The sequence below is a fragment of the Typopeltis vanoorti genome, chromosome 19, assembly GCF_054136105.1.
Source record: "Typopeltis vanoorti isolate ZY-2024b chromosome 19, IOZ_Tvanoo_1.0, whole genome shotgun sequence".
Lineage (NCBI taxonomy): Eukaryota > Metazoa > Arthropoda > Arachnida > Uropygi > Thelyphonidae > Typopeltis > Typopeltis vanoorti.
Window position 1 is genome coordinate 41,107,095 of NC_143567.1, and position 13,188 is coordinate 41,120,282.

General features: G+C 34.2%; 1 protein-coding gene and 1 long non-coding RNA gene across 5 annotated transcripts in view; one reads left to right on the plus strand and one right to left on the minus strand.

Moving 5' to 3' along the window:
- LOC150096034 (uncharacterized) overlaps window positions 1-13,188 on the plus strand; it is a 98,965-nt gene that overhangs the window by 78,862 nt on the left and 6,915 nt on the right. For all 3 annotated transcript variants that reach the window (XR_016549971.1, XR_016549970.1, XR_016549969.1), the window contains exon 3: window positions 8,746-8,838. This is a non-coding gene — a long non-coding RNA (uncharacterized LOC150096034). The remainder of the gene's footprint in view (window positions 1-8,745; window positions 8,839-13,188) is intronic.
- Window positions 1-13,188, minus strand: part of LOC150096035 (mitochondrial tRNA methylthiotransferase CDK5RAP1) — a 197,459-nt gene that overhangs the window by 35,928 nt on the left and 148,343 nt on the right. For both annotated transcript variants that reach the window (XM_090409462.1, XM_090409464.1), the window contains exon 8: window positions 7,173-7,326. In XM_090409462.1, the coding sequence (XP_090265588.1) occupies window positions 7,173-7,326 (154 nt within the window). The remainder of the gene's footprint in view (window positions 1-7,172; window positions 7,327-13,188) is intronic.

Consider the following 13,188-nt stretch of genomic DNA (forward strand, 5'->3'; position numbering starts at 1 on the left):
AGACAACCAGATCTGTGTGCAATAGTCCAAATGTGGCTTTATTAATGCCTTATAAAGTGGAACAATAACTTTCCTATCCCTGCTTGTTAGTGTGTTCTTCTACAATCATGTAATCAGATGTACTGTTTTGGCCACCTTTGTATTATGCCTTCTAAACTTCAATTCTTTGTCTACAATTCCCCCCCCCCCCAAGTCCCTTGCCTTGTCCTGAAGTTAAATTTCATCAATATAGTATACAGAATGTGATCTCATCCTCCCAAAGATGTTTAATATAGTCTCAATATATGTTTAATCATATCTTTCCAATTTTTTTTAACACAAGATTGCTTAAATTTTTATGTTTTAGAGTTAGAAGTTTGATAGGAAGTTGTTTAGAAAGCACATTACAAAGGTGACTAAGACAACACATTAGATTGCATGATTGTTGAAGAGCACACTGACAAGCAGGGATAGGAAAGTTATTATTCTACTTTATAAGGCATTAATAAGGCCACATCTAGACTACTGCACACAGATCTGGTTGCCTGGACACATCAATATGATGTGTTTGAATGGAATTCAAACACATTGCATTGTTTTATTAATATTCAAGAATACATAAGTAGAACTAATCAAAGATGGTATGGTTGCTTAAACAGAACAGGATATGAAAAATTAGTAAAACAAGTACTTAAAGCAAAAATGGTAAGAAAAATGACCATGATATAAGTGGACTGATGCAACTGGGAGTGATTTAGAAGACAGAAATATAATAATAATTATTATTATATGATATCTCCAGGGAGTACAAGGTACTCATTGAGGAAGGGCACCTATTCTATTACTCTTTGTCTCCACCAACTACAACAAACTGCAACTACCATCATCATCCACATCAATGCCATCTACTGCCCACCACTGGTATTTTCACAGTGAATCACAAATGTCCAATGCCAAAGTGGGATTTGAACCCATAGCCTTTAGGTTGGAAAGTGGATGAGCTAACCAATCAGCCAACCAGGCCAGCATAAGGACAAGTCAAAACCAGACAGTTGATAAATAACAGTTTCATCTGGAAGAAAAGATATTCATTGGAAAGTAGACATGAAATCTTAATTCTGTTCAAATTCATAATATCCAGTACATTCGTTGAGGGATGTACCAAATATTATATATGCCAGAAAATGATGACAATGATGCTGATATGAGATGTGAAAAGAAAACACCCACAAAAATTGAAAATAAATAGTTTAATTCAGTAACTAATGGATACATGAAGACAATGCACAAAACCAAAAAAGAAGAGGTCAAAATGAGATTGTCACAGTGCCTCAATAAAGAATGTTGTCACTCCTTTCATCAATATAGCACTCACAATGTTTGACTCCCGTTTCAGTAAGCAGATAATCAGAGATATCGGTCAACCATCATAGTTCTAGCCTGTGGCTTTCCTTCACTGTATCTTTGGGAAGTTTTTGTGACTGTTGATATAGTGGAGCTATATCAACATTGTATTTGCATATCTGCTGACAGCACCACTCATTTGTATATGATAACCAGACTCAATGTAATTTGTACATTAGATACCTGATGGAAGTTTTTTTGCACTTGGTTAGACTATAATAAATTAAGTTTAATCCTTTATCCAAGTGTAAATAAACAAAGTTTGCACCTGAAGTATTTTCAGGACTGAGGCAACTCATGGTAAAATAAATAAAAACCTGACCTAATAAAAGGTGGACCAAGCTCTCATCACTTCTTGTCTTAATATCTCCCATAATGCAAAGCACATCTCCTTGCAGACATGTATAATGCAATGCATTAAGGGAAGGCCCACTACCTAGAGCGGTTTTTCGACCTTTATTGAGGTCTCGTCAGTGGGAGCCAGGCCCAGAAGTGGTGATATTAAGGCAGAAGCAATGGAGAAGTCATATTTACTTATACGAGTTGCCAAAAGGTGTACCACCTTATTATTAAATTACTCTGGATTTAGAGAAAGATGTTGGAAGTTTTTTTTTTTTTTTTTTGTACTTGGTTACACTATAATAAATTAAGTTTAATCCTTTGTCCAAGTGCACTTTATGAAACGGTGTAGAGCCAACCATTTCTGAGAGTTCTTCTCAGTGGCAGGGTGAGCCTGTTACTGAGGGAAACAACACTGAGTTTTTGGAGTTTGACCTGTACTTGAACATTTAATAAAGGTTGAAACCGGTCTGGGTAGTGGCCCTTCTCTTAATGCATAGCATATACATGTCCGCAAGAAGATGTGCTTTGCATTATTGGAGATATTAAAACAAGGAGTGATGAGAGCTTGGTCTACCTTTACCACGAGTTGCCTCAGTCCTAAAAATACTTCAGGCACAAACTTTGTTTGCTTACACTTGGATAAAGGATTAAACTTAATTTATTAGGTACCTGATTTTCGGATCTCCCCTCACTCACAAGTTATCATGATTTTTCTCTTTATTCCTTAATTTATGGAAACCAGTAGATCTTATATGCAGTGCATGTTCACTGATGAAACCGATGCTTTATGATATTTATCAATGCAGGGTCAATAAATTTAATGAAATTCCCCCCCCCTTTTTTTTTTGAGTTATCGATGAATTGCAGCAAATAAATTTATTTATCTGCAATTCAGAGACTACAATGCAATGCAGGGTTTTCATTTAGTATTATGCAACATAGGGTTTTCATTTAGTATTATTTTCCTAACTGTAGTATCATTTTTGTATGAAATTTACCATATCAATATCTTTATACAGAGATTTTGTACTAGTAACATAAAGAGCAGTATAATTAACTATATCAAATCAAACTGACATGTCATCTGTAGATATGATATAATGAAAATTTTTATAGAGTTCTTTCATATCATCTCTCTTTATTCTGTCTACCAGTGTCTGCAGTCCACATACTCTCAATCTATTCCCAATCACACACAAAGTTAATGTTTCTTATGACATGTCATTAAATCTTTCAGCTCAGCTGTTCATTAATTTTCATTTTATTTTGATCAAATTTTGCCACCTTTTCTGGCTACAATCACAAATATATTTGGGACTGATTTGAAATCTATGAGCTGCAGCATCTCTGAATTTTCATTTTATTTAGGTTATCTTCATGTTGAGAGTTTATTTTTCACTTGGTTAGACTATAATAAGTTTAGTTCAATCCTTTATCCAAGTGTGAGCAAACAAAGTTTGTGCCTGAAAGTATCTTCAGGACTGGGGTAAGGTAGTGCAACATCAGGCAACTCGTTGCAAAGATGGAGAAAGCTCTCATCACTCCTATCTCAGTATCTCCCATAATGCAAAGCACATCTCCTTGTGGATATGCGTAATGCTATGCATTTAGGCAAGGGCCACTACCCATACCGGTTTCAACCTTTAATGAGGTCTCGTCAGTGGGAGCCAGGCCCAGTAGTGGAGATACAAAGACAGAAGCAATGAGAGGTCATCCTAACCTATAGGAGTTGCCAAAGGGTGTGCAACCTTATTATTAAATTACTCCGGATTCAGAGAAAGATGTTGAGAGTTTATTTTTCACTTGGTTAGACTATAATAAGTTTAGTTTAATCCTTTATCCAAGTGTGAGCAAACAAAGTTTGCACCTGAAAGTATCTTCAGGACTGGGGTAAGGTAGTGCAACATCAGGCAACTCGTTGCAAAGATAGAGAAAGCTCTCATCACTCCTATCTCAGTATCTCCCATAATGCAAAGCTCTCAACATCTTTCTCTGAATCCGGAGTAATTTAATAATAAGGTTGCACACCCTTTGGCAACTCCTATAGGTTAGGATGACCTCTCATTGCTTCTGTCTTTGTATCTCCACTACTGGGCCTGGCTCCCACTGATGAGACCTCAATAAAGGTCGAAACCAGTATGGGTAGTGGCCCTTGCCTAAATGCATAGCATTACGCATATCCACAAGGAGATGTGCAAACTTTGTTTGCTCACACTTGGATAAAGGATTAAACTAAACTTATTATAAGTTATCTTCAATTAAAGTCTGCTGGGTAGATATTATACAATACTTGACAAGAAATTATTATTCTTGTTTTCATCCATATATTGTACCCTAGCATAAGCAAACAAAAGTAGTCCAAACAGAAAATCTTTATTATTTTATGTCAATACCACTTACAAAAGGTTTAGAAACCTATTACACATCAGTGCTGTGAGTTGGATAATGGGCAAGATAATCCTCTCTAGAGACTGAACACACAAATTTTTTGCACCTACAGTACACAGGATAGTGGTGATCTCACAATAAGTAATAAATCGACCTGAACATTCACAAATATTCATGCCATGACAGGATTCAAACTCATGGTCTGTTGGATGGAAATGATGTTGATCCAGAAAACCAGACTGGCAAAGGTGAGAACAAGAGCCATGAATGTGCCTCCACAGCACAAGTGGAAGAATGACAGTAAGTTGCATCCTTCGATTGGAAAAAGCTTAAGTTTGATTCTTGTTGTGACGGGAGGAATCTTTATATGGACTTTTTCAATCAAAGGAGTTAGCCAATCTCATACAGAGGTAGCAGGGTTTTTTTTCTCCCAGAAACTTGGGTTTTTCATCCCACATACAGACAAATCGGCCTTCACAACACGGACAAAAAATACTAGCTGTGGTGGGCAGTAGATGGCATTGATGTAGATGATTGGTAGTAGAGATTCAGTGTAGTGGTGGAGACAGAGAGTTGTGGAGTGAGTACCCTCAAAAAGCTATTCTTAATATATCTCTCAGCTCCCATTGATAAGATCCAGAGAAAAGTTAAATTAGTTTGGGAAGAGCCTCTCATCATAATGTAAAGCAACATATACCTCCTGTGAGGGAGGTATATGTTGTTTTTGCATTATAGAATGCAAAGGACAACTTGATGTGAAGTTAGCTGCTCAATTGCTCAGTTACTCAATTTCACAATCAAGTAGCTGAGCACAGATGCAAAGTCACTTTTTTTATGGTTTACATAGCCTTAGTATAGGATGAAACTGGATAAAAGGAGAGGAGGGTTACAGAGTAAAACAAGATTGTCGGCTTTCACCCCCCCCCCCCCAGGTTTATATCCATTAAGACAAGATTATGAATTTTACCCAGAATATCTGCATTAGTATTGCACTGAAAAAGGCTATGCAAAAGGATTAAATATAGGAACAATTCATGTTAGATGTTGGCATTAGTTGTTAAATATGAATTGTCATGAGTCCAGATAATGTGAGATTACAATCACCCATTAAACATCATATATAGCACTAGAACTGTTAAGAGCAAGACTATCAATCTTTTTGAAGTGGCATAAATGCAACTTACAATCAGAGCTGGTAAATATACATCCTAGAATTACCAAAACAAAACTATGCACTACATTATTATATATTACATCTGTTTGGTAACTGCAAAGCTGGTTAGATTTGTCAAGCCTGGTGTGTAGACAACACATGTTTTTGTAATAAACTCACAACTTTACTGTACTATTGGGATCTGCTTGTTTCCTAAGTTCAATTTAAGCTAAATAAGATCATAACTAAATACTGCATCATGGGGAACTACCTTTCTCTTGCCTTAACACTTTCCTTGTTAGAGTGGAATCTCTTAGAATAATATTTAATAGACTAATTTTGGGCAAATTTCAGGTACCATTATGGAAAACTTAATTCCATATCATGTCCTGAACTGCATAAGTGATATGCAATTTTTCAGTTCCTGAAGATTCAGTTTTAACAATAAAATTATATCATACAGATTTGAGTCATGCAACTGGGAGCAACAAAATTTGCTGATGATTTATAGAAACGTCAACAGAAGAAATTAATAATGATTTATTAATACAGATATGAATAGATCATCATCATCATCATTGATGCACAAGCAATTTAAAAGGTGGAGCAACAACAGTGGACTGTTTTTTCATGTCAACAGATACAAGCCATGTGCTGGAGTGACATTGATGGTATAATATGATCTATTAGACTTGGATTGAAATATTTGTATTAATGAATCATGTTGTACCATCATTTTTTATTTTTAAATGACCCAGAGGAAGACCAAGATATAGGTGAATTGATACGGTACAAAGTGCCTTAGACGATAGAAATATAAGATCTGATAATGTTGGAGTCTTGACAAGTAACAGACTGATTTGGAGGAAAATTGTAGATAGGAAGTTAGTAATGATTTAATTTTTTTTATGTAGTACTATCATATCCTGTACACCCCTTGAGGGTACATGGCAGGAATTTGATGATGATGATGTATTAATAAATCATTATTTTTGAATTGCTTGCGCAATGATGATGGTTTGTCAGATTCAGATTGAAATATCTGCATTAAATTATTAATTTTAATTTCTTGCATCTACATTATTATTACAAGAGATATCCAGGAACTCATCAAGGGAGATCACATATTACTTACATCACATGTCATATCCTGCTCTTGAATTAATTCACACTATCTGCATTTACAACCTCCAAAGACAAACCATTCTAGTCAGGCACCCTTTTCTTAAATGCATTCATTCTCAAGTTCCATGAATGCCCTCTTGTCCTCTCCCATGTGTCTATTAATCATTTACTATGTCATGAATGCCATTAAAAAAAATGCAGATGAAGAGCAGATCTGTACTCTAATAAGTGAACTTTGTTTCTGGTTAGCCCACAGCAACCACAAGTACAATGAACTGAGCACTAACATTCATGACACATTAAACAGTTCCTGCATTCAATTACAGTTTTTACATTCTGCACATAATGAAAAATCAATAATGGATATGACTAATCAAGGAAAGCAATAAGATAGCAAAAATGAAAATGAAAAATCCAAATATTGACGATGGTAGATAATACGAACCAAGCTACTATGGGATATTTCAGATCGTAAAACAACATAGTTATACAATAAAAATACTACAAAATTAAAAGCAGTGGCACATGGTAGATGTGTCACTGCTTTTTAATTTTATATTTTAACAAAATGAATTGCCCAGCCTGGCTGGCCAAGTGGGATTATGTTACCAATTTCCAACAGGTCTGAATTTCCCTGTGATATTGATGATTATAAATATCTTTAGGTAGCATGGAACAACTATCCTATTTACTTGAGGCCTGAAATAGCTTGAAAGGTTTCATATATGGGGATTAAATCATTACCTTTAATCATACTTTACAACTATTTTTGCCAGGTTACCTGGAATAACATCTCTCATATGTGAGACTAGCTCCAAGTAAGCTTCTCTGCTATAACCTCTTCTCATTCTTGATAGAACTTCTGTATTTCCACTCTGAGCTGGTAGGTGAATACTTTTGCAAATATTTGGCCTTTCCTTAATTATTTCCAACACCTAGATGACAAAAAGATTTTACGTTAAATTCATCTACCATTTCATTACATCAGTCAAATATCAAGACAACTCACAGCTTCTTTAAATATACCTATTTTATATTTTTTTTCATTTTATATTTTTCTTATTGAAAAGTATTTTTTTCATATACATTGGACATTGGTGAGAATGAATGGTGCAAATATTTTTGCAGTCAACTCCCCTTTACTAACAGGTAATCATAAATTCATGACTTGATTATAAAATCAATAAATAAGATATTTAGAGGTTTACAAAAAAAACCCATAACAATTCAAATTTAGAAATATTTTAAATCAATGAATTCCCTTGTAAAAATTCAATTTTATCCTAAGTGCATTATAGTTTATCTTGTCATGAAGGACACAAATAAAACTAATTTTTTAATTGCTAAAAAAACCCAGAAAATAGTAAAATATATTAAATTTTAATGTAATCCTTTAGAAGTAGTGCTGCCAACATTATGCACATTATAACACACCCAAGCTTATCATAAAGCACACAAAAAACACAAAGACAGCAGAAAAACATAAATAAAGGGAAGAAATTTCTATTCTCTAAACAGTGATTTGTTAATACTACTGTGTGCTGACAATCAAGCAATAACCGCTCAAGAATCAGAATGATATTGATTTTATGATGAGAAAACCAGTTGTTGTTTGTAACATGGGAGGTGTAAAGTTACAAAGACAAAATATTTGGTAGTCAATGTAGAAGGCAGAGGCTAAAACTTCCTAGTCAGTAAAGTCAAGGTGGTAGATCATTTCAGATATTTAGGATCTAGTATTCATAAGTTGGGAATGTGTGAGCGAGATGTAGATAACTACATCGTGGAGTTGAAACAGTCGACAAGAAACTAAGCAGATGATACTCCAAATTAGAGTTGAGCATATTCACACGTAAGGAAAAAAGATAGATTTGAATGAGAGGCAGAAGAGTCATATGAGAGATATGGAAATGGATGGTTTACAACAGAGTATATGTATATCTTATCTTCAAAGAGTTTCAAATAAGATAATTCATAAAGAGATTGAGAAAATATGGTAGGCAGCTTGGAGCACTGATGTTTACAGTGGTGTTAATAATACAGCACATGCCAATATCAACAAATCACTGTTTAGAAAATAGAAATGTCTTCCCTTTATTTATGTTTTTGTGCTGTCTTTTTCTTTTTGTTTTTTATGTGCTCTGTGAAAAGAGTGTGTGTTATTATGCGTGTGATGCTGGCAGTACTACTTCTAAAGGATTACATAATTTTTTTTATATTTTTTATGTTGCTCACACCCATGAAAGGTTATTTACAAACCTATAGTACATTTTGTACCATGGGTGAGCTAAGGATATTTTTCTATTTTTATCAATTTATATATTTTTTGTATTTTTAATTTATTTTTTACATAGACCTGACTTAAATGGAGAAAAGTTGTAGAGACATTGCAAGCAAGAAGGCTCCTGGGATAACTGTTCATGATGAAGAAGATAATTAATTACAAGGTAACTGCTGAACAGTGAAAATGCCTTTAAAAGTAAATTATTTTTAATTTTATACTTTGTGTTCTAGAATAGCAACTACAATAGACTGCTGCTCTCTCCTGCAACATTTTTTGCAGAACTTAATGCTTCATCAATCACAAGTTTATATTATAACGTTTTCTAATTTTATTGTGGTCTTCTGCACTCATCATGCTGTTTTCATTATTTGTGTAAGATGATATACCATTCTTGTCCTACAAATAGCTTGTTTTGTCATGTTACAACAAGTCTATATATATATATATATATATATTATTAAAAAGTTTTAATGACTGATACTGAGAGATAAAGAGATGACATGATATATTTGAAAAGATACCCTTATCTCTTGGTATCAGTCATTAAAACGTTTTAATAATATTTCCCACCAAGTAAAATGAATTATAATAATATATATATATATATATATATATATATGTAAATATGTAAGTACAGTCATACCCTGACTTATGCGAATCCAGAGTTACGCGGTTTCTTGTATGTACGTATTCTCATCCCGCTTCACCACTAGTCATATCTTTCCGGTGTCGGCTGCATTCGCCAGTGTTGCACATGCTGTGAACAAGCACTGACGTGTTTCGCACGGTCTCCATTCATACACGTTTTTTTCGTCTACAAACCTTGCGATTGTTTAATGTTATGTTCTTGGTAAAAATTTTATCACATAAAAAATAATAATGTCGTCCAAAAGAAGCAAGTCTGATTCTTCTACAGGTAGCAAAAAAAGAAAAACATTGACTTTGGAAACAAAACTCAACATTATTAAGGATTTTGAAGGCGGAATGAAAATTTGTGAGCTAGCAAAGAAGTTCGATCTACAGGAATCCATAGTAAGAACAATCATAAAAGAAAGGTTTACAGATTTTGGAGGACATAGATTCTAACGAGGAATGAATTGCACCCAAAGCAAGGAATAAAAAATCATTAGCTTGCTATGAAGAAATTTTGCGTGACAAGAAAAAGACATTATGCCATCAGACGAATCTATTAGATTTTATGAAACCATCGACATCGAAATAACTTTCTTTTTTTATGTATGAAAAACTACAATTATGATTATATTTATTAAAAAATATAGGTATTTTTGTGAACCTTTGGTCCCAATTAACTAATATTTTGTATGTTTGTATATATAAATGACATGCGAAATTATATCCCGAGTTACACGAATTCGACTTACGCGCTTTTTGTTGGTCCCACCTACCGCGTAACTTTGGGGTATGACTGTATATATCAATGTTTCTCAAAGTGTGGTCCGTGGCAATTTTCGGCTATGCATCATTAACGCATGGAATAAAATTTAAGTTTCAGATCATAAAACGTTCCTATTGTATCACCGAATAAGGTACAGAGACATCTGCAGCTATGTAATATGTTTCTCAACAAACAGTGCAATTAGAGACAACTGGCACTAACTAATGAATCGCATGACCCCTCCCACATAAAATGCTGTATAGCAGACAATCAAAACCATATGGTGCATCGGCAACATATGGTTTCGTTTGAGTGAACGTGTTAAAACTAAGAAATATATAGCGAATGTGTGTCAGATATTATATAAGGAATTCGGTTGAAGAGAATTAGCATTTCAACTGAACTGTTGGCTTGCCTTTGTCAATTAGTACCATTTGCAACTGTACAAATTACATGCACTGCCATGAATTTTTTAATATGAATCCTACCACAAAAGATAATAATACAGTAACATGTTAATACTGTAGATGGATCTAGGGTAGATTACTGGACGCCCTGATCTACAAACCAAACATGGAACTTTTTTTTTAAGCCACTCAGGCCTTCGATAAGCAGTATGGTAGTCTAATGTTTTTGATAAAACATCTGTACCACCTAAAGATATTCACAAACATTCATGCCAAAGCAAAATTTAAACCAACAGGCTGTTCACTATAGGAAGAGGCAACATCTACTTAAAACACCACAAACAAACATGATCAGATATCATGCTGGCCAGGGCACAAGTTATACTCTTATTAGAAAAATGCTATGTCAACATGATTGGTGTTATTGAGGATGAAAAGGCCAAAGCATGCAAAATCTTTCTAAATAATAAAATTTATTCAGGTCATATGGCTTAGATATATGACATGAATAAATCGTAAGTCATATATATACCTGTAGGCATATATATGACTTACAGTGAATTCGAATCTCACCTCATATGAGCATAGATATTCGACAGTCTTTAGGCTGAAAGTGAATTTCATTGCCCAGTGCAAGACCACTACCTCACATACTTATAAAAGGTCTGAAGTGGCTTGAAAAAAAAAAGTTCCATGTTAGATCTCTAGAGTACAGTTTCTAGATTGTACAATATAATTAATAAAAACAGGAGAAAAAAATACCCATAGCCTGCTCATGGTACTAATGTATTAGAGATTTACAACCTTTCATAAGTGGGAGTCGCATTAAAAAAAAAAAAAAATAATAATAATAATAATTTGTGTCTATTGTCCAAAAGAAGAACGGAAGAAGTTGAGACAGTTTCAGTCAACGTGTGTGTGTGTGGGGGGGAGATGTCAGCTGACAAAAAAAGGAAAAGCTGATGTTGAAAATCTGATCAGCAAAATAGAAACAAATCTCAGACACAAACATCATTTCATGGAAATTTCAAGAAAAGTGAAGGATAATAATAATGGCAAGTAGTTGCTAGAGTTCTGCTCAAGGTATAGTTGGTCATTACTAACACAATATTCTAATATAAAAATGCACAAAAATCCACATAGCAAGAACACATGCAACAAGAAAAGTATTACTGATAACGTTATTGTTGATCATATCTCCAGATTGGTTGAAGATATAAGATGTGAGAGATTTGAAATAGGAAATAACCATCACTTTGTGTTCAGCAGGATAAGAATGATATCCTAAAGGCAAATAAAATTATGTAGTAAAGTTTTGAAAAGCTTCAAATTCAAACAGCTCTAAGATGTGAACTGTGCAGTTTGGATATAGAATATATCACTAGGAAAAGTGAAGGAGATTGAAAACAGGAATGAACTCATGCACTAAGTGGGAAAATTTGAAGTTTGCCCATAATAAATTAATTAATAAATAAAAAAGTTACAAAATCTATAGCATATACACACACATCATCATCATCAAATTCCTAACATGTGCCCTCAAGTTATCAGTCAGGACTCCAATAATGTTGCACTTTATATTTCAATCTTCTAAGGCACTTCTTACTGTATCAATCCACTTAGATCTTGGTCTTCCTCTGGGTCTTTTTTCTCCTATTCTAGCATTAAACATCTGCTTTGTTTACCATTCCTCTCCCGTTCTGTTTTAAGTGGCCATACCACCTTAGAGTAACTCTGTTCACACATTCCTAAACGCCAAGAAAGATAAATTCCTTGCTAATATCTTCATTTTTAATATGATTCTTCCATTGATGTCATCTGTGTGCTCACACTAAATCTTCTCAGAACTCTCACATCTGCAGTCGCCAGTCTTTGATCAACTGTTTCATTTCTAACTCGGCTCTCAGATCCATAAATTAAAATTAGTTTGAATACTATCTTGCATACAGCTAGTTTAGTGTTTCGACTGATTTCTCTAATATTATCATCAACTTCCTGATGTATGATCATTCTATGGAAACTAATTGGTCCATAACTGATTGTTTCTGTCTTACCTTCACCTTTGTATAATGGAATTATCTTGGTTTTCTTCCACTCATTAGGAACAGTACTCGTGTTGAGACTCAAGTCAGAAATACTGCTCTTGTGCAGTTTTCAGCATCCTTGTGGATATCTCATCCAATTCTGCTGCCATATTCAAATCCAGCTCTAGCAATAGTTTTAATACTCTGGCTCATCTATCTCCATTATTTTGTCTTGTTCTATTTCAGCATCCTAGGAACTAAGAGGTCTCTGTCTGGAATATATACCTTACTAAAATGATCACTTAAATTCTGCTATTTCTAAAGCATGTCATGCTCTTCTCTCCCTTCCACATTCACTAAAATTAGTCTTCCATGGTTAATCTTCTGTAGGTAGGTATTAAACCTGTAAGGCAACTTACAGGTTAGAGTATTCCTCTACCAAACAAGTTTTTCATGCCAAGACACTACTTCCAGCTGCCTTTTCATTCTATCATAATGAAATGCCTTACAGCTACACATATATTGCTCTTTATTCAAAGCTTTCACATGATTTGCAGACCCTGCCCCAAGTTAAATTGCATTGTTCTACCTCTCCAATTAGGGACAAAACAGTTACCTCATTTATATAGATTATATTATTAGATCCACTACTCTTGTAACATGAGTTTCTTCCATCACATGCTGCT